Below are 25,606 nucleotides of genomic sequence, written 5' to 3' on the forward strand. Positions count from 1 at the left end.
GTCCAATTTAAAATGGACAAGATCATTAGGTTATTGGTCTGCATTAGTTGACCTCTTGATAAAATTGTAACTTAGCTAAATGTAGTACTACAATCTGCCTTTTTTTCTCTGAAAACTAATTTAAAAACAATCCAATCCTGCAGATCAGTTATGACATATGCATAAAAAAGAAAATTCACGGTAACACTATTTGAAAGGGAGTGAATAAGACTGACATGACACTGTCATAAACATGACATAACACCTGTCATGAACATGAATAAGCCTTCGTGAATTTTTATGACTGTTGCCATAAAGTGTCATTCGGTAAATTATGACACTTTTAATACAAAGTTGACATTATTCAAAATGTCTGTTATGACAACTTGACATTAACCAAGAAATCATTGCTGATATAAATTTGTTATAAAAGTATTATTGATTGCACTTTAAAAATTAGTTAACTTTATGTTATTAAAGGTAAAATTTAAACAGTAATGATTTCTTGGTTAATGTCAAGTTGTGATAACAAAGACATTTTGAATAATGTCAACTTTGTATTAAAAGTGTCATAATTTACCGAATGACGCTTTATGACAACAGTCATAAAAATTCACGAAGGCTTATTCATGTTCATGACAGGTGTTATGTCATGTTTATCACAGTGTCATGACAGTCTTATTCACCCCCCTTCAAATAAAGTGTTACCAAATTCCCTTTACTTCTCCTCTGCTAAGGAAGATGCGTAAATAACGGTGTATAAATAATGCTTTCAGGAAATACTTTAATAACCATTTCAATGTGATGTTCAACATCCAGTTCATTGTTTGTAATCAGCCTCAGAAACAGTTTTTTCCCCAAACTCACGTCAAAGATTCCCTTTATCTGATGAAGTCTGTCGTAATCGACATCTCATTTAAAGAAGAAAAATAAACTTGCAATTATCCTTTTTTTTTTTTTTTTTACAGTAGTTGGCATTACTTTACCAATATTAAGCCAAAAAAATAATAAATACAAATTTTAAATAATTTCAACACTGGTTTTGATTTAACAGAGCAACAGTAGCGTTTCACATCAGTGGGAGGCCAAGTCCAACACAGAGCTGCAGCTTCCTGACTGAATGTTTCCCAGAGGAAGTGATTAACATGCTGTTACTTGCCAAATGGTAGAATTGACATATTCTAATCATTAAAAGGTAGGAAAAACCACGCAGAGAGGAGGCCGCGGAGGTGTGCTTGGACTTGGCCGGGAAGAAGCAGTTAGACAGTGTTGAACATGCAGTAAAAATGTAATGGGTGAAAATATTACAAGCAGGGTACATAAACATCTAAATCAAAGCTGGAAACTCAACAAGCAGGTCAACCCAATCCTACCCCAACCCCACCCCTCCCAAAAAAAAAAGTTCATAAATGGGCTGTTAAAAAAAAATTACTTCTGAATTTTTAATGTACAAAGACGTGATTAGTGATTTCAAAAAAGGGTTCTGTGTGTTTTCCCTGATGGAAGCAGCAAAGCCCCCTCTGTTCGCCTCCTCTGAGTGAGTCCGACCAGACTTCCTCTCCAACCTGCAGGCACACCGCCCACTCGCCCGTCACGGGAATCAAACGTACAGCCAGCCGCTCGCACATCGGCATCCACCAAGCCGAGATTCCGTTTCATCACTTCCTGTGATCTTTGCGCAAGGAAATCTGTGTGGGCCGCATGGATGGAAGCAGATCCTGAAGACTCACGCACAAGCATACACTCACGCAGAGGGAAATAAAAAAAAACACACACACACACACAAAAAAAAAAAAGAAACAGCTCTCATCCACTGTTAACTCAGTGCATTCGTTTGCCATTGATCTCTCTCCATGACTTCATTTCCCTTTGTGGCTGCGGTGCTCCCATGTGCTTTTGGCAGTCGTACGGAGGCCTGGCAGGGCCACATAGTCATTCTGGAAGCGTGAGTTTGGTGTCCTCTGTCTTTTCCTCTCCCCCTGCGTGGTGAAGAAGGCATCCTGAAAGCGCATACTTGAGGCTGTCGACTAGAAATCAAGACATGACAGGAAACAAGTGAGTAAAAGGTTCTACTTGGCTTTTCCACCTTTAAAGGGTCCAACCTATGGTGTGACTTCCTAATACTTACAAGTCTACGCTTCACCTTTTTAGGAAGATCTTCATTTAAAGTGTAGATATCTTCTCTTTTGGCCAGCACCTGAGATCCATCTTCAAACTCCACCTGAGTAAAACAAAAATAGGGGTTTGAAATATTGTTTGTGTTTTTAAATGATTTAAGGTTTCACTGTGCAAATCTGAGGGGTGTAAGTGCAAACAGATCACTTGCCATTCATACATAATTTATACCGAATCACCAGATCCTGTCACTTCAACCAAGAAAGAAAGAAGAAAAACAAAAAAACTGAAAGCAATTAAGAAAGCGCAAAAAAGAAAGTGAGAAAGAAAGAAAGAAAGCAAGAAAGGGCAAGAAACCAGGAAAGAAAGAGCAGCAAAGAAAGCAAGGAAGACAGAAAGAGAAAAAGAAAAGCCCTTTACAAGTTAGATTCCAAGAACATTTCCCATATAAACATAAAAAATACTGAAAACAATATAATTCAAAGAAATTGCACTGCAGATAGCTGCGAATTAGGAATGTCTGCGTAAACAAATGCGTTTAGTTTTCTCTTAAAAAGGTCAAAAGTGTTTGAAGCTCTCACAAACTGTTGAAGCACATTTCACCATCTCTGTCCCACAGACTCAGAGCCTCTCTGCCCTTTAGATTTAAATCTAATAGATTGAGCAACCAGTAAACCCTCAGGTACCTACATAGGAACATGTTGGTGATGTAAACCTGATGGGTATGAAAATGTCTGACCATGTAGGGATCCATATGTATTACTGGGTACGTTATTTTGGGATTCAAAACAGCCTGTTTCAACTTCGTTGCAACCCAAAGCAGAAGAGAAACAGAGTGATGTAATTGGAAACCTGCGCCTTACTTAACCCTTTCTAAAGACTCTGATGTTCACTTTAAAACATAAAGTGTCCTGCTCAGGAAGCGTAACTTTTGGAAGCGAGGCCGAGGCTAAAGCTGTGCCAAATTTAAACCCACCTTGACAATGGAAAATACTTGTTCAAGCTTCGGGAAAAATAAAAAATAAAAATTCTGACCCATGTCCAGCAGAGAAAGTGCGTCATAGTGCACATTGTGCATAACTAATGCTTGACGCCCGGCTCTCTAAATAAAGCTCTAAGTGGAAGCCCTGAGACCCTGAGCAAGGTGAATAATTCAGTGAGTTTGAATAATGCAGATTGGCACCTCCTTTTCATCATCCTCTGCTTCTCACCTTCTTCTCTTTTCTTGACCTATTTTCTACCACTGTCTCTCTGACTGCCTTCATCTCTAACCGTCACAACTTCTCCTTCCCCAGTGATCTCCTTCCGTTTCTCGCTCTGCCTCTCGGTTCAGATGCCGAGGGGACCCTGACGACGTCAGAGGAGTCGCGATGACACGGGCGTTGAGGGACTTCAAGAAGTCCAGCTCTTCGCTTTGACCTACAACTCTTGCTGTTGTCGACTATCTTTGGCAGATTAAGAGTTTTCTGGAGCAGGTTGTGCGTGTGTACCTGGTACATATAGGAAACGTTGGATCCCAGGTATTTAGCACCATAGAAAAGCCCATCAGGCCACTTCACTTGAACAGCTTCCCCGACTTCAGGAGGACCAAAGTTCACACAGTCTCTACTCTGGAAGCATAAGAGGAAATCATCAGATACGTACATGGCAGTCTCAAGGTCTTCTAATATTAGAGGTGAGATGTAAAAGACCAATTATCTTAATTTTTCAGTTTACATCTGCATAATTCAAGACGTTTCAGCTGGAGACGTGTCTCAGCTTGTTTAGAGCTACTTTTAAACAAATTGAGAAAATCTCAGAAATAACTCAGTAAAAAAATGTCATCTGTTTTTTAAGGAGGCAGATAATCACAAGGTCTCCTGGGGATTACATACATCTGGTGATGTAAATCAACATCCAGTTTGTGTTGGCCAATATCTTTAATAAATATGATATAGACCTTTTTTAAATTATACACCAACGACGAGCAACATCTCATCAACCTTTTCAAAGGAAGGTTGTACGGTACCAGGTTGTAGCAGTGATGCTAATTTCTACCCTGCACAAGTTCATGCTAATCAAGCATATAAATAACATTTGAGCAATCATGTGAGTAAGTCTGAGAATAAGCATCCACTTGTTATGTATGATAGCAAAATCAGCGGGAGAGGTTTTTTTTTTTTTTTYTTTTTTTTTTTTTTTCAAAACAAGCCACTTCATTTGAAAGAGCTGGTTGCCACTAACACTCTGGTAACCTGTTTAGATTTAGAATTAATTTCTCGCCCCCTTTTGCTTAAACAAAATTTTTTAACAAAAAAACAAAGAGAAATCATTTGTGTAAACCAAACCGACCTAAAACTAAAATGTACAAGTTCCTGAACAAACAAAAGCAACTAATCCTGTTATATGAGCTCATAGAAAATGGAAAAGAAATTGATTTTATAGAAATATGGGCAGCCTTCACTGGGAAAAGTATAAAAGGGGAAGGAGTTGAACCTTTTTCAGCACGCCAATATTGTTTTCATGCTTCATTTTTCAGCGTATTGTGTTTACGCTTATAAAATCTACATGGGAAACCTTGGAAAGTTTGGAATATGCTCAGTATGTTTAGGTTTTTTTTCTCTGAGAACTTATAAAAAGCCTCAGTACCAAACAGTTTTCATGCTTGTGGGATTTCTGACAAGCTTTAAAAGAAGTGAGCCTTTTTTTTTTTTTCCTGTACCACACACAAAACACTTTTAAAGCCATCCGCAAAGTACTAGTTTTAATGCAAAATTGCTACTTCAAGTGTACAGACATATAAAAACAAAAAAAATATGAAAATACATGCAAAATATTTGGGTGATTCTAATTTAACCAAAATTTGTTGGATGTAACACACATCCTGATTCAGACAATTGTGATCAATGTCACTCAGCAGGTCTCTGATGTTTTATTTTTTAGCTTGTTTTTTTTTTTTAGAGCAATAACTGCTTAACAAACAATCCACAAAGAGGTTTCTAATAAAATAACACCTTTCAACTGAATATTTTTGGTGTAAAGACTAAAAGTGCTAATAAAAGGACATATCAGATCTTGGATCTTAATGGAGCCGATATGACATCTCACAAACGAGAGGATCAAATGAAAGAAACCCTCACCACAATGTCCTCGGGGTAGGTGTCGTTAGAGAACGAGCCGTCGTCAAACATGACCTCGTAGAAGGTCTGCGATGTGATCTCGGTCACTTTGGAGCTGTAGTAACGCAGGTTTTTGTGTTTGGAGATCACCGTCTGGCCCAGTGAGATGGGAGGTTGGCACAACCGCTGGTTCTGGTAGGAACAGGAAGAGAACAGGGTGTGCCGTTAAGAATGTATGAGTTTCACTTCCATTGCAAATCTGAAATCTATTATATATCAATGATATTTTTATCTGTTCAATGGCTGTGTGTTGATTTGACCCACATAAACAGAAGTAATTGATGTTTTCTTGAAAGATGAGGATGTTTTTACATCTATTCGCAAACAGTATAATTTGTGGTTAAATGTTCCGCCCGATCTGGGATTTCAAGTCACGAAGAAAGTTCAAGTTTTTCCAGTTTAAGGATTTACTCGTCGGGACATTGAGGAATAAATATTTTATTATATAAACAAGCCGTTGCAGTTACTGTAAACATCGCAACTTCAGATGAACCAAACACTGCACAGACTGTTTTCTGAAGGGTCAAAAGCAGCTGTTTGCTGATCTTCTGCTGCCTGAGAAGCAATCTGAGAAGAGTTCAGGGCCTTTTCCAAACTATATAACTTCCATCATGCAACAAGGAGGAGGATTGTTTCAGGACGCAGCCAAGACGGTTTTCAGTCGTCTCTAGAGAAGACATTACAGCAAATCTTTCTCCGATAAAGTAGTACATAATTAAGAACGGGAAGGAAAATAATTTCCTTTATTAATTTTTTTTTATTTTACAAATAAAAATTAGGAAAAAAGTGTGTCATGCCTTTGTATTTAGTCCACCTTGATCAAGGTGGACTAAATACATAGAAAAAAACTTTTTGGTACAATTAGAGCTGTTGGCCTTTTGTTACACGTTTGTTTTGTGACTGAAATTTTCACATATTCTTCTTTCCAAATAAACATCTCAAACTCAATCTGGATAGAAATGTTGACTGCGTCACTTGGACCTGGTTTGATTGAAACCATTCCACTGTAGCTTGGTCTGTAAGGTTAAAGCCGTCTTGTCGGAAGGAAGGGGAAGTCTTTTGCAGCCTCAGAAAGGCGTTCCTCCATCAAATGTTTTTCACTCATCTTCCAGGGTCAGACCAACTTTCCCACATTAATGAAAAACCTCTCAACAGCATGATACTGCCGCCACCATGTTTCAGCCTGTATCTCTGAGACTCCTCTGGAGTTAACCAGGGTCTCTTGGCTGCTTCTCTGATTTATCCTCTTTAGAGCAGAATCCCAAAATATAATGTTAATTATTCAGAGCGGTAGAACTGTCATGTTTGTCTACGATTAGGCGCGTCGGACCATTTTCCAAGACAATTTCATTGCCTATGCTAAAAAGTAGCATCTGACTGTTATTCAGTGTTACTTTCTTATGGATTTAAAAGGATTCTTTCTACCCGGCAAGTTAGTTTCAGTGGACAGCCATGTCTTGGTTGAGCTACATTTTGTTTGTTTCAAAGGATGGATTGAACAGTAAAACATTAGATGAACAAACCCTGGGGTATTGATTCAATTTGTTTCATTTTCCAAGCACAGCTGGATTTATTCTGAAGGCTGTTCATTGCACTGAAATGTATTAAATGGTATGAAAGTAAATGAGACCACATAGAAATGCATATAACAGATTTCTATTCCTAATAAATGTATCTGTATAATAAAGTTAAGAAAAGGCACCATCAACCAGTCCACGCAACTACATTTTGACGTAAAAAAAAAAACCACACAAAATGCGTTAATGTTCATCACAGGCTGTATTAAATTCATTCTAACCTGATAGCGACCCAAAACTGATATGTCCTGATGCATAATATTTTTACAATTACAGTCACATCGACTCCAACAATAAAACCCAGCGATTAAGGGCGACTTGCAACTAAACTTAGAAGAGTTTAATTCAACAATGCGGCCAACATTTTCGCAAAACTAGACATGGCAGGAATTGTTCGACTCCTGCCTGTTTCTTATTGAACACAGCGCGGGTCTCATCCGCTGCAGTGAACCGCTATCCTGCAACTTACAGCAGACGAACTCCGTGATTGATGTCTGTGGCAGGTGACTGACACCACATACGGCCAATCGTCTGGCTCCATGGTGACACCAGCAGCATGGGCACAGGTCACATGGAAGGAGGTGGGACAGCGGCCACATGAGCACTGGATACAGGCGCCCGCTTGCCACTTCCCTGCACAGCGGCTGCGACAATAGATGCATTTCTGTAAACACACACAGACGATACCGAAGCCGTCAGTCCCACAGTCTGAACCTTGGTTTTGCACTAAAAGAAGAATCAAAATTTTTTATTTTTAAAACTCTTTTACTTTCTAGCCTGTTTGCACAGGCTAGGAATTACCTTTCCTTGCTGAAATCTTCAGTGCTGATATAAATTATGTGATACAATTAACAGCAATAAACACCAAACAGAAGTAAAGTGCAATATAGAACTACAGGAGGTGCTGTAATCTGGAACAAGGATCAACATGTAAAAGTGAGAATCAGTTCACTAGTTGACAGGAGATCACAAGAAGCAATAATTAAAGTTTTCTTTATTATTCAGACTATTAGGATTTTTACTGTCATCGTTATTAGTAATAAGCATAAAACAAAAATCTTGTGACTAACATTTCTGTGTGCAGGATAAATGCATCCTAGCTTCAAAAGTCACACACATGTAAAGCATGTAAAATAAAAAAATGTTAAAAAGCCAAACCAGAGCATTACGGTCATATTAGGAAAACATATATATGCCAATAATCTTGGTAGACATTGTGACAGTGATATGACTTGTGATAAATAAACAAATAATTGAAAAGTGTTTTGTCTTTATGCTCTGAGTTCATAGCAAACATAAAATCAAAATAAAGAGTTGTCTATCAAGCTGTTGGGGGAAAAAAATAAACATTTCCATCTCAACATTTTTCTGACAGATGCTTCCGTCTCCTAAAATTAAAAAAATATTTATACTGTATAAAAATGTAATCTTCCCAATGGTCAGTTGTTAAATATGGACAAAATGTGCATGATGAAATAAAATACAGTGCCTATAAAAAGCATTCATCCCATCAAATGTTACCCTTTTTCTTTTTTCTTTTTTTTTTTGCAGTACAGCTGTTCATAAATACAAGGCAATGTCATTCAATAGATTCAAATTATTGGTTTAGTTTAATACAAAGAGGCACCAAAATAAATGTATCGGGTTAAAGCAGAGTTTAAAGGTTTCCAGAACAGACCGACACACATACAGGCGTATTCAACACACCAGCTTTGCCCAGTTTTTATGCAACACTGTTGAGATTTATCCTGCAGCTTTTTTGCACTAAGTGGCCCATCAAGTTAAATTTCTCACCACTGTGGCAGTGGCCTCTGTCTCTCCCACAGAGCCACTCCTCCTTCTCTTCTTGGGGGGGGGGGAAAAACTGATGACACCCTCCCATTATAACCCTACATGTTTGCTGTTCCTCTCTTTCACCCCTTTCACACAGACCTCCCATCACACTCCATTTCTTTAAAACACTCATCTGTGCTCTACTTTTCACTTCACTTACCTGCTTTCTGCCTTCCCTCTTGCGGTGTGGTAATGTAATTTATGCATTAACCAAATCCCTGGAAAGTCATTTTGAGCCATCTGTAGATGCTATTTTGATATTTTTTGGGGGGGGAGGTTTAGGAAAAGAATGAGTTGTGCTTGCAAGTGACGTGAAATAGAAATTAGCTGACGTGCAAATAGTTATTTTTCAGTAGGTAAAAATAAAAGAAAAACTGTCCTATATTGTGAGGGAACATGTACCATGCTGTGGAGGAGAAATTACCCACTGACCGACTTCTGTTTTTGCTTTTCTGTTTCTCTTAAATGTTTCAGCTCAGGATGATGTCCTCAACACAGCAGTCACAGGTTTGAGTCCAGACCTGATGACCTTTAAGCATGTCTTCCCCTTCTCTCATTACTCACCGACCATTCTTGAATAAAGGGCAATCAAATCGTTAAAAAAATGTTTTTAAGCTTTAATAATGAAATTATGATTTTATATTTTACAAAATGACCTTCCAGGGATTTGGTTTTGTCCAGGATGTTTTTGCGTCCCTGTTAACAAATGAATTAAGTCTGATTAACCAAAGGTTTTGGTTCCATTTTAGAAGCCACACCCGGGCTTCATTTACTGCCAGGAATCACATATACAGACGCTGGTCTGGCAACACAAAGTAAGCTAAGAGCTCAGAAAGCCACACTCTCGTCTGCTATTTAAGAGCAGATGAGAAACAATGCAGTTCACACTCAACAGTCTGGAATGGTAGATATATATAAAGAAATTATGAAGGTTCAGGGGGGAAAAAAAGAAAAAAAAAACTTTTCTCCCAACTCTGCTATCTGTCACGCCTCTGAAATCAATCCCCTCTGTTAATCCCTTTGAAAAAAAAAAAAAATCAATAACTGATCTAATTAGTGCATCAAGACAGAATTAATTAAATTTGTATGCCCTCTGCAGCAGCAGTGGCTTCATCTTCCCAATTACCAGCTAATCAGTTCATTTAACTATCAGTTAAGTATCAGGAGATACTGTGAAGAGAGACTTTCTTCTTTTTCTCTTGTGAGATGAAGTAAAAGGCAACATAAAGGCCTAATATAAGCTGGATGATGAAAATCCTAATAACGTTTTTCTTTTTTTTTCCCAAATAATGAGGCCTCTCATTTCCTAGCTGCTCATTCTCTCAGATGAAGGACGAAGTGATTCTTGATAACTAACTTGACCTACATTTTAATAGTCTTTTCCCATACCTGCTCCGTTATGGACAGCAAAGTCGAGGCAAAGTGGCCCCTGTGTCAACATTCATCCACTGAATACAGTTTGACAAGATTCTTACTGGCACCTAGCGTAATCTTCATTATGCGCAAATTCCGAGATAAATTGGTACAATAGTTAAAAACCAACTCAGATGCAAAGATAAAGGACAGTAAACATAACAGTGTTTTAAGGATATTTTTCCAGTGCTTGTTCCTTCTGCTAAGTTCATCTGGTGCCTATGTGGAGCCATGCGTTAAGAACATTCCCACAGTAAATTATGAATGCCTAAGTCCGCGTGTGTTGCGGTGAATTATGAATGCACTGGGCTGCTGTGGCGACAGCGAACTTCAAAATATGTGGCGAGTGGGAGGAACATTCAAATATAGAAAGTGGACAGTATGTAAAGGTAAAATATTCAATTAAATCTAAAAACAAAAGACAAAATCTGTGTTATCTGTTCAGTTTTCATCAACTTATTTAGAAGAAAAGTGTTTGAAAAGTGTGACAAATTTTCAGTTTAGTCATCTTTTATCACATACTACCTTGGATTTCATACAATTTTCTTTTTGATCTGTAACAGCTGATCTTCCACTGTTCAGAAAGTCTTAATGTTAACTATTTTTAAATATAAGTGAAGTGTTCAGAAAAAAAACTCAAGAAAAGCTGAGAAGTATAAGGAACTATTTAAAATGAAACTGAGCAGCCAACATATCTCTATAGAAAATAGCCTTCAGCCTCCATCAGTAATAGTATACAGTAAACATTAAAATGTTAGCACAATATATGAACTCTTAGACTTTAGGTTAGCATCTAAAGTCTATTGGAAATGCACGAAGACACTGCTATTTACCGAACTATTGCTTACCTTGCTAATTTCTAAAAAATAAGATACTATGGATGGCTGACACTGACAACTCGTTTAAATGTTACAACCAACCCTGCTTTCTTTTCTTAAAACAGCAATTTCTCTAAAATGAATTATTGAATATATATTTTAGTTTGCCCTGTGAGGCTGAAATAATTTTCGATAAAACTGAGACACTGATCAGTTTTGTTTCAATTTGACTGGATTTCTGTGACGGTCTTTTTAACAAAACAATGATTGGTGCATTTCTAGTTACTCCCTCAAAATACATTTTCCACAGTAACATAGAAGTTCTCAGAGCAAATGTTACTGTACAGTTTGAAAAGGCATTCATTTTCAACCAGTTTCATTCAAATGAAATGCATAACAAATTAAAATGCCATGATAAAATAAAATGCTCCCAGAAACAGCAATTTGAAATGATTGGGGAGGTGGTGTCCAGAGTTAGTCCTCAAGGGTCAGTTTCTTGTTGTTGTTGATATGTACATGGTTCAACAGATCTGAATTAAATGAACGAGTCATTAGCAGACCCTCTGCACAGATTGATGGCCTGCTGAGGAGGCAATTCAGACACATGAAACAACTGTGTTCATCCAGCAACGCTGGGAGTTTGACCTATGATCATCATACTGCGAGGAATTCCACTGAATCACATTAAAGATGGTGTCCAAAACTCCTTTTAAAATCAGTTTCGTCTCATGGCAACAATTTCACAATTATCGTCTGTTGGACAACACAGATCTGGTTAAAAATTACAACTATTACTAATGTGCGTACCAAAAACATCCGGTTAAAGTATTGCTCATGTATTTTTAATCTAGTTTGCCAAAGTTGGATTGGACTGGATTGAGAGTTGCGAGTAATAATAAGTGAGTACAAAACAAAAACACACTGTAATAGAAAATTCAAAAACTGAAACTGAGGGAAAAATATTTACCCTTTGGTAATAAGTCTTATTTAATGCTCTGCAGCTCTCTCTATCTGCCTCCACCTTGTTTAACCCATTTTTTGCTAATGGAGATCTGATAATGCTCCTGCTAATGCCAGACATTTCATTTATTTATTTATGTACTTGTCGCTAATTTTCTTTTTTGTCAACATATTTTACTTGGTAACAAATGTGATGTATGCATGATGCACACAAGTAAAAGGTAAAGTTTTTAATAACTAAAAAAGGAGCAGGTATACACAAAATGTGCTCCACTTAGAGTCAGTACAAATAGTGTAATCTGGCCGCTAAACCGAAGAAAGTCCCTACAGTATGCTCGCCAAATTGTTGTGTCAAAAGCATTTATGAGCCTGGTCTGGCCTTTAATGCTTATTTTGGAAGTGAAAAAAAAAAATCACTTTATGGTCAGCATTCCCTAACCTAAATGAGCCTTAATTTCAGTGTGGTGTGAGAAAATATAAAGTACATTCTGAGTAATGTCGCTCGGATCCGTCTGCATCACTGCAGTAATAAAACCTATGAAATCATGAATAAACCTTTATGTTAGGAGCTCATATTGTTTGCCTTGCAAAAGATTGTTTTTTCAAGTGAGAGCTCCATAAATCTGACATAATACGACACTTCAAAGAGCAAGTAACGCTCTGCCTTTGAATCTATTTTACCGTTTGAACTTCACTTTATTGTTCAGAAACAGTGGCTGTAATTTAACTAGCTTTATCACATTTCTGTTATTCATCCTATATTGGGAAGCACTTCTCACACACCTCGCGTTCTGCTGAGTCATCGTGGTTCCCGCAGAGCTAACCTGCGTCAACATGTCAGCTCTGCTGAGACACACTTCCGATATCTCATTAAGCAAACACACAACAAATGCTAGAAATAATACACCACATAGAAAGCCTTCCCCACATCACCCTGCTTTGCCATTCCCATCAACTAGTAGTTAATTATCTAGCTTTGATTGCAGGCATGTTAATTTCACATTGTTAATTAGGATTGTGAATACTTCCTTAATTAGACCAGACGAGTCCTCAAGGACACTCTGCGTCTCTCTCTCTCTGTGTGTGTGTGTGTGTGGGGGGGGGGGTGTGCATGTCCGTGTGTGTGCGTGTGGCCTCTCACCAGTTTAAAACGCTGCATGGGGATCCTACTAATGTCAATGGGACTCCTCTTGGCTTCATCGCCGAACCTGGCCTCTGGAAGAGCGACGGCGCACATCACGTGGGCCCATCTGCAGCCGGGTCCACGTGGAAAAACAAACCACAACAGCACACACCGATCATTAGGATACATGGCCGCTTTATTTGGTGGATTTCTTGAGATTAGGGATGAAAACGCAGAGATAATCCAAGTGAACAAAAAGCATTGCTTACTTGTTGTTTTGGGTTTTCTTCAGGGCTCCACCTCTGAGGTTACAGAGACAGCACTCCTGAGAAAACCAATAAAGAGAGGCGAGCTACCAAAAATGTTCTCATGTGCTTGGATACACTTGAAGTTTGTCTAGCAAAAAATACAAATAAAAACCCATGGAAATATGATTCTATATCATTCAGTTTATAGGCACCCTTGGCAAGGATGTCTAAAAAATCTATATTTGGCCAAACTGATTAAATGGGGAGAAAACAATGTTATGAAATGTGTTTAATCAAAACAATGTAGCTGAACTCTTTAAAAAAAGTTTTTTGAGGCAGATCAGCGTTTCTACAAACTTCTAATAGTTGATCTACGACTTTCTCTTTCCACCGATAACAAATATGATGAAACAGAAGCCCGTTTCTTTTAGCCACTGGCCACAAGACTGGACAGAGACTCACGTTTATTACACACACGGAGCAGGATGGTAAGGAAGGTAAATAAATCTGAGTGAGTGACATTTTGGGGTTTACCAAGTCTCTGTAATGACCCTTAGACTGTATGTACATGCAAACTGGTTGTTAGGGAGGAATGCCTGGAAAAAGACGTTCTGTCCTGCCATCAGAAACCCTGTATAACTTTAATTGGAAATAATATCCTTTGGTCAAGTAAGAATAGGGTTTTCAGAAAGAAAAAGAAACACTCCAGGTGCCTTCTACATAAAAGAAAAGGTTAGTATAAGAAAAAGCATCTGATGCCTGATGTTATAAAAGGGAAGAATTATGTATTTTCCAGGAACATAGTGCCATTTTATAGCACAATCAAGTGACCATGTTATCTTCAGTTGTTATAAAAATGCTGTATACGTCAAACATACCAACATATTTCACATGTATGAATAGACAAGAATAAGGGCTTTTCTTTTGTTAAAAATCAATTCCTTAAAACAAAAGTTGGGTTTCTCTGAAATTGACAGAGTAAGATTATGCTTTTGCAATTAAAAAAAATTATTCAATTTAGGGTCACTTCTATATTTTACCACTTTGATACAAGACAGGACAGGTTTGCTAAAATATGGACATAAACTGACTTACAGCTGCAAAGCCTCCTTCCGAACAGCGATCACACGACCATTGTTCGCTGATGTCTTCTGCAGCTACACCGTAGCAGCCTACAGGAAGGAGACAAGGGGAAAATCAGACGTAAAAAAAAGAAAAAATGTCCCAGTAGAGTGAGATAAAACAACAGTCGACAGGAACAGCGAGGTCTATTGTTACAAAACAGCGGACAAAATGCCATAGCCACATTGTTTTCAGAGGTTCTTGATGGCATTGAAGTGGTGGGTTTCTATGTAGACAAGTCCAGTATTGCAGACTAAGTGGAAATTGAGATCTTAGTGGTCTGTGTGGCCGTGTGTGAGGGATTATCTGGGTGGCCATGATAAAAAATAAAATAAAAAAAAAACAATACAAGGTTTTTTTTAACTGTGGTTTCTGTGTCTATTTTATGCTAAATGATACTTTCATGTTAAGTACTTTAGTGTTAGTGATTTGTGATTAGTTTTAGAAGCAGAATGTGCATTTTGCAAGAAAAACATTTCAAATTACTTTCCACAAATAGAGATTTTTTGTTTTTCCAGATTTTGCTGTAGTAAAACTGCTTTGATTCCTTTAAACCTGGCAGATGGTTACAATAAAAATACTAAAAGCCTTCAGACATGTAAAGAAGAGGGACATTTTAAAGTCTATGATCTTTTCCTTGACTATCCATCACATAACCGAAAATAAAATCCAAGCCCACCTCCGTTTCCTTCCCAGAGTTCAGATTACTGTTCGGGGGGAGAAAGCTACATTAACGTGTATTCGTTCCCGTGTCTCAAAATCAAGCTTGTGGCTTTTTCCCTCGGTGTCAGATGACATAAGCTTCATCTCTTTCTCCCACACGCTAGCACAAACCAAGTAATTACAAATGCAGTACAGCTGCTACGCAGTCACCGCACAGTGCACAACATGTCTGGATCTCAGAGGATATGTGGCAGGATCAACTCTAGTATCAGGGATTGATTCTGACTCAGAGAGAAAGAAAGTGACTGTCAGACACTTCCAGATGTAAAGAACAGCCAGGCTCAGAAGTATTCATACTGTTACAGGTTCCTTCATTGGACCAAGTAGTTTGGTTCTGAAGGGAAATGATAGGTAATGTTTAATAGGACATCACTGTGGACATTATTAATAACAACTATAAGCCTCCTCGGTGATAAAGAGAGAAGCCTGTGTTGGCATTACAGTAATCAAACCTTTTTTCTAAATGCTCAGCAGCCTTTTGCATGTTTCCACTATTACACTTTAAAAACATAAAATCTCACTAAGTATTTTCTGTCTGGTTTCAAGACAAATATCTTAGAACCCTGGAAATAAGATGAAACCAACTTACAAGTAACTTTTCAACAAGACATAGGAGCACAGGAGGAACCAGCAACTTGTTAATATTAATAAAAAGCTACAAATTAATTAATTCCTCTAGCAGATTTTGAAAAAAGTATTTTTTTAAATCAATATTAAGAAATTATTGACTTAAAACAAGCTCCAGTGTCTTGCTGAAAAGCTACTTGTAAGTTAGTCTAATTGTGTTTCAAGTGTGCCAAGACATAAAAATACTTGGTAACACTTGGTTCTTTTTGCTAGTTGTTTGCCGTTTGCCATTTAGTACTTTTGCAGCAAACTAAATTAGGTTCGCCACAAGATCTCAATTTGAACCCACCGACACCAAGGAGCTTGATGGTGTTTCAGAAAAGTCCCCGTTTTATTGTTTTTAGTTTTCAGTCTCCATCTGTCATGCTAGATTTAGAAATGCTGGCAACCTTTTGGAAATCATAGCATTGTGGCAAATATCTATGTTGTTTAAGTAGTACTGATGTCTACAGTTACTCAATACAAGATGCGGTGGGGCCTGTTTCTCTGCCTCTCCTCCTTTCTTTTTGAACCATAAAGGTTTCACCTAAAAGGCAATTAAATAAAAATCTGCATTACTCAATTAATGCACTGGAAGTGTGTCGTATTTGGATCTTTTTAAGAGGATAAAGGGATCACATGACACAATATGTCCCTTATTAAATGACCATTTCAGTCCCCATACATAACCTTCAGAAAGAAAACTGTGACGTTGTTGTGTCCAAATGTAAATATAAATTTTCAAACTACTTTGAATGCTGTTAATTGCAGGTCTAACAGAGAAATCTAATTGGGTAAAATGGTCAGCAGTGTGACAACGCAACGATTGAAAATCAGCCACAAATCTCTCGGTGCGTCTCTAGGAAAGCAAAGCTAAAGCTGAATGTAAAATGCATAGACTCTGTATGCAGTCAAATGAAAAGATATACATATTTAAAGGCTTGTTTCTGGTTTGGGGCTTTAGAACACGGCCTATGTGTGGTGAAGGGAGAAGATTTGATTGGCTGATGAGGGAAGCAGAATACCTCTGAGAGAGAGAGAGAAAGCGAGGGACTGAGAGAGTGGACTGAAAAGAAAACAGACTAAAGAAAATCAGGACGTATAAACCCAGCGACCTTCTACCAAATACATAAAACATACTCCATCTACACTTTCTGCTGGCTGGTAAGTCCCATGAAGCTTGACCACAGTAAACAGTGGCATGTACCACAGAAAGCACTCTCGCTCACTGTCCTTCCCACTCTAATCACTCCTTGTGCAGACTTACTTGCGTGAACTTGCAGACAACAGCTCTGGCAGTACAGGAGAGGGGAGGTGCCGTCTTCTTGCAGCAGAGGGTTCGTAGGAGTTGGGGGGCAGTTCTGTTCTCGGAAAGAAAAGCAGATCTCCGGGACCAGGGGCTTGGACCTCCTCAGCCCACCACAGCCAGGCGTGGGGGGTTTCTCCGATGGAGACGAAGCTCTGGAGGGGTCCTTCGCTGTGACAGATTTGCTGTCCTCGGTTTTGTCGTCAGCCTGCAGGAGAAAGAGGCAGCATAATTTTGTAAAACCTAAAGAGGCTGGAACATTGACAGGGTATGTGGGTGATGAAACATATGCCTCCCTGCGTTGTAAAGAGAGCTGTCACTCTACGTGGCATTTCAGCCAGCAGGAAATTACAGGGGGCCGACTGTAATAAACAGCAACATCCCTGTGGAAAAACTATGTGATTATTGTGACCTGTGGGTTTAGTGTTACTTCTATTATTCATGTAATTGACCAGTAATTGTTCAGCAGCAACTTCAGTGCAAAGGCAAAAAGTGAGTTTGAAAAAACTATATTAGGATTACGACACAATATATTCTGCTTCAGTAGGAAATCTAAGATTCTTCTTTACTGTTTGTTTTCACTTTTCCCACCAACATTACGTGTTGAAATAAGCAAATATACTTCAAGTTATTTGAACCCTGTAACTTCAGAACATAAAACAACATGTTGTTAGGTTACATGTTGGTTTTAAATTTAAATAAAATGCAGACGAGGTAATATAGACTAACAAAAATGGGAATCACCAACAAAATCCTGCCAAAGTGTTCACTGACCATTTGTTAGACAGTTAGAGCTACAACTGAGTGGTGTAGGTTAAACCATAGTCATGTGTTAGTAAAATGGCCCAGTCAAACTCCAACCCAACGAATAACAAGAGAAACACTATCAAGGGACATCAACACTACTGAAGAGTGCTGTCTTGCAGAACCAGTGTTCAAGTAACCTTAATATACTTTGTTTTGCAGATTTTACAATACGTAGCAAAATGGAAATTAGAACTTCCGTTTTGATATACATCTATAGATGTGCGTTTACCTGATAATATGGCATGAAGAGTGTGCAAACAGCACAGTGTGGCTCCATGGTGGCTGCATGAGCATTGTATTCCCTCTCCGCAGAGAAGCAGCTCTTTCTGTTTTGCCAAAGGTAGATGAGAGGCTTTGCCCATCCTTCCATTTCATTCTCCCCCTCCTCATCCTCTTCCTCGTCTGCCAGGCTCCCTTCAGGAGGCTCTGTTTTAAGAGGGTCAAATGCAAGTTTATAAAATAGCTGTTAATACGCAACACATAATAGAATAGAGAAATTGGAAGATATAGTTCATATGCCGAGGAAATTATTAGATTTTTCTCCTCACGCCGTGGAACGAATAGGAGTCTGAAAGGTGTTTAAGCTGATGTCATTTTTTAGCAGCAACACTATTTTGATTTGTGGCTTTCAACATTTTCTGTGCTACACTAAAAACAATCCAGTGATTATTCGTCAACCATTGAATACATTATTAAAGGTTTTAATTGGAAACATAGTGCAGAGTGGAAGAGTTGGTAGCACCAGGCTAGGTTTGAATCCTGGCCTACATATTCTCTCTGTGCATGCGTGGGTTCTCTCCTGTTACTCCAGCTTCCTCCCACAGTCCAAAAACATGACTGTTGGGTTAAATAGCCTCTCTGGATTGTCCTCAGGTATGAATGCGTGTGTGTGTTTGTGTCATCCTTCCATTTGTTTAGTTTTTTTTTTCACCTACCTGCTTTCTAACTAATTTAGATTACATATTCAAAGCATTGACCATTATACACATATTTGTTACATCACACTGACTTTTTGTATGTATTCCTTTCAAATTCAGTCTAAAAAAAAAAAGACTAAGAATCCAGGAGATCGGAGTCTGAAATTTTGACATAGAATATCAAATCAAGCTTGAACTTGAGTTGAAAACAGTTAAGTTAGTTTGTCCAAAAAAAAAAATTACATCGGTATTGCACCGTCACAATTATAGACTTGTTTAGTTTTAACATGAGATAAAACATCAGTTAATAATGTATTTTCTCAGCCGGCTCTAGCTTATTTGATTCTTTCTCAAGGGTCAAAATCGGGAGACATTTAATAATAACGGCTTATCGTTTTAGCAATTGTTAGTTAATTAGGTCTATTATTTGGGTGTGGAAATGCAGCATGTGCTAATCTTATAACTGCTGTTTGCAGTTTTCATTCTCTAATGCAGACTTGCTGTGCAGTCGCATCTAATCCCTGTAATTATAAAGAATCCTAGCAACAATTTTTAATTACGTCTTCACCCAGGACTGTTGTGTCAACAAAATGACAACAAAACTCTTTGCTTTCCTGCCGATGATAAAAGAGTTGACTAAAATACGTTTTTGGATTATATTTACAGCCAAAAACGTTCAGCACGTTGTTCTCATCTCACAATAATCCCCTCATTTTTAATAGCTTTCTGTTAGCACGGCTATAATTATTGGTTGCATTTATCAAATGAAAATTAATATCTCGCAGCCGTGGTTACAATAAGTTCACACGCCTGCGAAGTGATGAAAAAGCTCTTCGAAGCTAAATAAATAATAGTTAATCTTTCTAACTGCTGTAATAATCATTAACAAGTGAGCATGGGTGTTTAAACTTATTAAGGAGATATTACTAATAAAACCAGTGAATCTGCACAAGCAGGCCTGCGCTTTGTGAATTGTTGCTAAAGAATTGTTTATAAGTATGCCAAATATCCCCAAGTCACAGATGATATTTGTTCCAATTTCTTAATCAACTGATCTGTGTATTATTTAGTTATCTTTGGTCTAATCCAGACAAATTTTCGTCATTACTTCCTTTAGAAGCTATTCTCATCAGAAGGAATTTTTATTTTATTTTTTTACCTAATTTCACTTAATCCAACATGTTCTATGTAACTATAAGGATAACAAGTTGTATGTTTTTCCACACAAAACATTTTTTTTGTCAGCTGGCAACTACACAGACTGAGCACTCATCCACTACATTGGTGAAAGTGATGATGCATCCAGCGAGAGTGCTTGACTTTGTCAATTACTACTATTTTAAGCCTAAAATTATTGCCGATCCAGAGCTTTGATAGTGCTAGCCTGCAGGGATGTATTAACATCTGTAGTGGCTGATGTTAGTACTTTTTTAACATACTGGCATGAAGGTGATAAGATATTCACAACTGATGTTCATCTCCATCGTGTTACTGTTTGCGTTTCAGGCGGGGTGAGACTAGAAAGGGGTTGGCCTTGTGATATTTATTTGGTTATGTGACAGTGATACAGTGCAGAATTGTGGGGGTGTTCAAGTAAAATAGAGAAGCAATTTAAGTGTTTTGGTCAGGAAAGAGTGTAGGGAAATTTACATATTATGGTTAAGTAGCTATTGGTTTAAACTTTCATATCCAAGCAACCCTACTAACATGCATAACTCATCTGTGTTTCTAGCACTCATGCTCATTTGAGGACTTGCTGCTCAGTTCAATCTGATCTCTCCACAGACCAAGCTATTTCCTGAATATGAAAGTCCTCACAAAGCCATGGACATTCTACCGTCATTAAGATAAACCGTTGCAGCGGGTGCTGAAATATTCAACCCTGACAATCGTGAAGATAACGAATGTGATTCTGTGTGTATACATGCATCAGGAGTGTTGCTAAGGGGGACCCCTCACGTCTGCCTCGTATAAACTTTGAAAACAAACAGATCATCTATTCAAAAGGTCACTGCACTGTGGTAGGCCAGACAATTAAATGTTTATGAGTGCATTGACGTCAGAGGCATCATACTGGTCATGGTGGTGGGAGTTCATATCATTTAGAATATAAGGAGGGAAGGAACAGACCACAGAGCTGAAGGATTTACTGTGGGAGAAGACACATTTGAGTTAATGATACAGAAATTATTAGTTACAACGCTTCACAAAAGTATTCACACTCCTTGAGCTTTTTTCGAATTTTGTCACATTATAATCACAAACTTCAACGCATTTTACTGGGATATTATTCAATAGACCTTCAAAAATAATACACAACTGATGTGAAAGAAAAAGTTTTATACGAGTTCAAAACTTTGCTTATAAATAAAATCTAAAAAAAAAGTGTGGCGCGCAAATGGTCTGCAGCACCTCCTGAGTCAATATTTAGCAAAATCCACCGTTCACTGCAATTACAATTACAGTCATCTGGGTAGTGTCTCTACCGGTTTCGTATTCTAGTCCATTCTTCTTAGCAAAACAGTTCAAGTCAGTTCAGATGGAGAACATCGGTCAACATCAATTTTCAAGTCTTGCCACAGATTCTCAATTGGATTTGGGTCATGACTTTAACTGGGTCATGGTGACACGCGAATCTGCTGGTGAGCATCCAATTTGAGCGGTATGTTTAGGTGCGATGTCCTGCTGGAAGGGGGGGGGGGACTTCTGCCTCCATCTCAAGTCTTTTGCACCCTCTAACACGTTTTCTCCCAGGATTATCTGCATCCGTCTTCACATCAACTCTGACCAGATTTCCTGTCCCTCCTGAGGAAAAGCATTCCCACAGCATGATGCTGCCACCACTGGTGCGGAAGGTGTGTTCGGGGGTGAGGTGTAGTGTTAGTTTTCCACCACAAACAGCGTTTTGCCTGTAGGCCAAAAAGTTATATTATTAAACTGGGTTATTGTTTTATTGTCTAAAGCTTGCTTGAAACGTCTCAGTTTTATCCCGTCATTTAGTCCACATGATGACTTTGGGTTGGCTCACAAAACAGGCGAACACTTATGTGGCTTCTATAAGCAAACTGATTTTAGGTTGCAAAGAACAAATTTACTATTTGGATGTTTTTAAACATGTTTGCTTTTCTTTCTGTTTCACCATTTCTCTCCTATTGTAGTTAATGTATGTTATACATTGTCCCCGTTTTAAATAAACTAACCTAAAATTTTAATTTTGTTTTTCATATGAAATCCCAACATAGTACATTAAAGTTTGTGATCATATTGTGAAAAAAGAAAAGCGATTAAGGTGTTTTAACACGTTTCAGACTGTAAATTTGAGTTAACTTTAGTCGGTTTAATGATTTCTGAGGAGATTGTGCCTCCAAATCTAATTAAGGAGAAGGAAGTTTATGGCAGCTATGTTTGGGGTCACTGCAATTTAGCCATAAAAAAATTGAAAATATTGGTTTCTGGATTGGAGCCACCCCTTACAACAGAAACCACAACAGACAACATCTTTTTTATTTTCTTTTTTTTTTTTTTTTTTTAATGAGCATTGCTGAGCATGGCTTTCAATAGGAGCATTTACTGCTGTCTGCACCTCTTTACAATGCTTAGCCATAACAGTCGCCTTCAAAATAACTCGATGTGTGGATGGGCGTGTGTATGAGAATGTGCCCACCCTCGTCACTGGCAGTCTGTTGTTTCACAGCGGTGGGGACGGCTCTTGCGGTGGGTTTCCTGAGAGGGTGACGCCAGCTCTTAGTGGTCCTCTTGGCTGACAGGGCTGGGTACTGGGACAGAGAGGGATTAGTGGGAGGTTAAACCATGCACACAATTTGTCTTGGTGTAAAAGAATAAGAAATCAACTAAACTGTGGAGAAAAAAAAAGAGAGAGAGAAAGGGAAAAGAACTCACAGCACTAATTTCCCCAGGTTCAAGGCCAGATGCATCACATTTGTAATTATTTGGATCATTCTCCTCCTCTTCCTCTGAAGAATCACTGCTGCAGCGTCCTTTCAAACTATGCTGATGCTCTTCATCTTCACGATCAGATGCTTCTTCATCTTCCATATCCGTCTCGTCTTGTTCGGTCCGGAGAAGCAATGCCACCCTCTCGGGGTGTAAGCGCGCATCGGCCTCGCTCCGTCTCGACACGGGTTCAGCTCCGTTCCCCTCGACTTTCTGCAACTCGTAATTCTCACAGAGTCCCAGAGGTTCGATAGCACTAACTGAAAGGAGCGAGGTGGGTTCCAGCTGGGCCCAGGTGAGACCGCCACCTTCATCCTCCTGGTTCTCTGACCTGCATAGGTCCTTCGCAGCGTCCTCCAGGTCCGTGACTTCTTTGCACTGAGGTTCGGTCCACATGGTGTAAGGTAGAGGATCGTGAGAGAAGTCAGACGAGAGATCTGGGTGCAGACTCTGGATGAGGACCGCAGGACTCTGGGAAGTGAAGTTCTTCCAGATACTGATGGAGGAGGTTCTAGGCTCAGTGTGTTGGGAAGAACAGTTAGAGTACATAGTGTGGTAGTTGGGTTTTAATGCCAAGTGGTTCTCATGCTGAGGGTATAGTGAAGACTCAGGGGTTTGGGGAACACCAGCGTTAGCAGATGACAGCAGGACGTTCGGACTGCAGGCACCGGCTCTCTGAGTTCTGTAGCTGTCTTTATTTGGATCAGGCAAGTTGAGTTGTGCGCTTCTTTGAACCAGATGGCTCTGAGTTGTATCACTTTGCTCAGGGATGAAACTTTCCAGCGTTGCGTGATCTCCTTCCGCAGCAGATTTTATTAACATTTCATGGACGTCGCCAGATGTTCTCTTGCACAAACCACTGGCAGCTAAATGATCTGTGTTTGCTTCTGCTGTCTCCTCACAATTAACTGAAGCCTCTAAATGCCAGCGGTTGTCATGGTCCCCTGTACAGGGTTCTGCTGGCTGTAAACGAGTCCCTTCCTCCCTGGCTTCCTGTGAGGACGGTGAGCCAGTTGGCGTCTCCCTCTGAAGCACAGGTGCAACCTGGTGGCTTAATGATCCGGATTTGCGGAAATGAGTGAAGTCGTCGTCAGCCGGGGTGAGGGAGGGCATCTCCTGGGTCAACACAGGTGGCAACGGGGAAGCACCCACCTTCCCGGCCGGCTCCGGTGTGAGCTGTGGCATATCCGCTGCATTCCTCTGCAACAGGGGAGGCAAAAGGCTTTCCTCTGTGCTGCCTTTTCCCACACTCTGAGTGCGTTGTGAGGCAGCACAGGAGCCACTTGGTGTGTAACCATCGCCCTCTGCTGGTTCATAAAGTGCTTTCATGTCGGAGTGTTGATTAACATGTTCAGGATCAACATCTACGTCCATGTTTTCTGCTTTTACAGTGTCGTTAGTGTAATTCCTGGTACCCGTATGCGTGCTCCTGTCAGTGTCGGTGCTCAAAGTTAATGCTGAAGTTGAGGAATATGATACGTGAGCCTGAGGTTCAGAGAGACATGTGTCCATTAGAGTCTCTGCAGGCCGGTTCGTGCCGGAAGGTGAGTTAAGGTCTTGCTGCGTAGAAGAAAACCTCGAATCGCTGACTTCCAGATACGGCGGTGGAGCCCCGGGACTCTCTCTGGGTCCTTCAGGGCTCCAGTTTGTGACTCCTAAGAGGTCCTGGGGGTCGGACTCAGCTGCTTTTAGCTCGCCCTCCACCGGTAAAGCCTGGGGGTTCAACTGAGACGTGTCCTTTTTAGAAATCTCCACGTTTTTACTCTCAACACGGTTTACCTTGACAACACACATTTGTTTGCAAGCTGGTGAGAACAAAGCAGAAAAATAAAACAAGCAAATATCAGTCAGTGATGAAAAAAAATCAGATAGAAATGGCTTAAAATGCAAAAAAACACATCTGATCATACAGAGAATTTTACAATCACTCATTGTGAACATGCGAAAGTATCTGTTCTCTTGCTGCTGCTCAGTGCTTTCACCCGTACAAAGCATCTGTTCCAGCAGGAATATAATCTCACATGCCCAGTCTGGTTTGGAAAGGACAAAGCAGGCTAACAGTTAGCTTCTAGAATGATCTGACTATTGGGGATTTTTGGGCTTTGTCAAAAAAAAAAAAAGGTCAGGAAACCAAGAAGAGGGGATTTTCTGCACAATGCTAATGGACCTTTATTCAAATATTAGTAAGGATGTGTGTATATATTTGTATGTAAAATTTGGACTCCCATTTGCATTAGAGAAAATTCACAAGAAAAGTCAAACATGTATTATCATTTCTTATTTTTAAAACTCATTGAAATTGTTTGCTGCTCGAAGTCATGCTGATGATGAACCCGTTTTTGTGGGGGGAAAAAAAAAACTAAGAAAAGTTAATCAAGCCATCTTACCAGAAAGCTGAGGCAAGTTCTGATTCTGGTTGTGTTTTGGCTCGGCCTGTTTTTTCTTCCCTTTCTCCAGCTCCTTGTAGGCGGTCCCTGCTGCGGACCGCCTCGCTTTGGGCCCAGACTGCCCACCCAGAGGTTTTCTCTTACTGCTGCTCAGTGCTAAGCTGCCATCCAGATCAACCGGCTCCTCTGTGGTCCTGAGGCGTTTGGAGCGCATACGAGAGTGACCGCTGCCATGACAGGAGAAAGATTGCAAAAGAGTCAAACCAAAAAGCTTTTATCTTTTAGAGAAAGAGGAAAGATCACCACAGATTGCATACGGTACCCTTTGTTTGCAGACTTGGTCTTACGGCGCCTCTGTAACCAGCTCTGCAGCTCCGGCGTCGTACTGGGAGTGGGAACCGTGTGGTCGATGAGCGTCGAGTCCTTGCCCAGCATCCAGCTGGCGTAACGGTCAGGTTGGAAACGCTTCACAAAGGGCTCCATGGATATCTTCACCATATCCTTGCTACATGTGCACTAAAGAAAAGGAGGCAGCATTTTATTATATATATATTATATAT

The 25,606-nt window shown here is 39.4% G+C and overlaps 1 protein-coding gene across 6 annotated transcripts in view; it reads right to left on the reverse strand.

Annotated features, from left to right (window-relative positions):
* Positions 1-746: 746 nt before the first annotated feature.
* kdm4c (lysine (K)-specific demethylase 4C) overlaps positions 747-25,606 on the reverse strand; it is a 32,607-nt gene continuing 7,747 nt past the window's right edge. For 3 of the 6 annotated variants that reach the window (XM_008416428.2, XM_008416436.2, XM_008416452.1), the window contains 14 exons: positions 25,369-25,562; positions 25,047-25,273; positions 22,606-24,464; positions 22,370-22,481; positions 18,018-18,214; positions 16,943-17,189; positions 14,320-14,396; positions 13,246-13,301; positions 12,995-13,103; positions 7,299-7,493; positions 5,214-5,384; positions 3,585-3,704; positions 2,108-2,200; positions 747-2,006 (listed from right to left, as the gene is read on the reverse strand). In XM_008416428.2, the coding sequence (XP_008414650.1) occupies positions 1,839-2,006; positions 2,108-2,200; positions 3,585-3,704; positions 5,214-5,384; positions 7,299-7,493; positions 12,995-13,103; positions 13,246-13,301; positions 14,320-14,396; positions 16,943-17,189; positions 18,018-18,214; positions 22,370-22,481; positions 22,606-24,464; positions 25,047-25,273; positions 25,369-25,562 (3,825 nt within the window). In that variant the 3' untranslated portion in view covers positions 747-1,838. Of the gene's footprint in view, positions 2,007-2,107; positions 2,201-3,584; positions 3,705-5,213; positions 5,385-7,298; positions 7,494-12,994; positions 13,104-13,245; positions 13,302-14,319; positions 14,397-16,942; positions 17,190-18,017; positions 18,215-20,836; positions 21,615-22,369; positions 22,482-22,605; positions 24,465-25,046; positions 25,274-25,368; positions 25,563-25,606 lie in introns of those variants that run through there. The other 3 variants (XM_008416445.2, XM_017306296.1, XM_017306302.1) reach the window with 3 other exon arrangements.

The sequence above is a fragment of the Poecilia reticulata genome, linkage group LG1 (genome assembly GCF_000633615.1).
Source record: "Poecilia reticulata strain Guanapo linkage group LG1, Guppy_female_1.0+MT, whole genome shotgun sequence".
Lineage (NCBI taxonomy): Eukaryota > Metazoa > Chordata > Actinopteri > Cyprinodontiformes > Poeciliidae > Poecilia > Poecilia reticulata.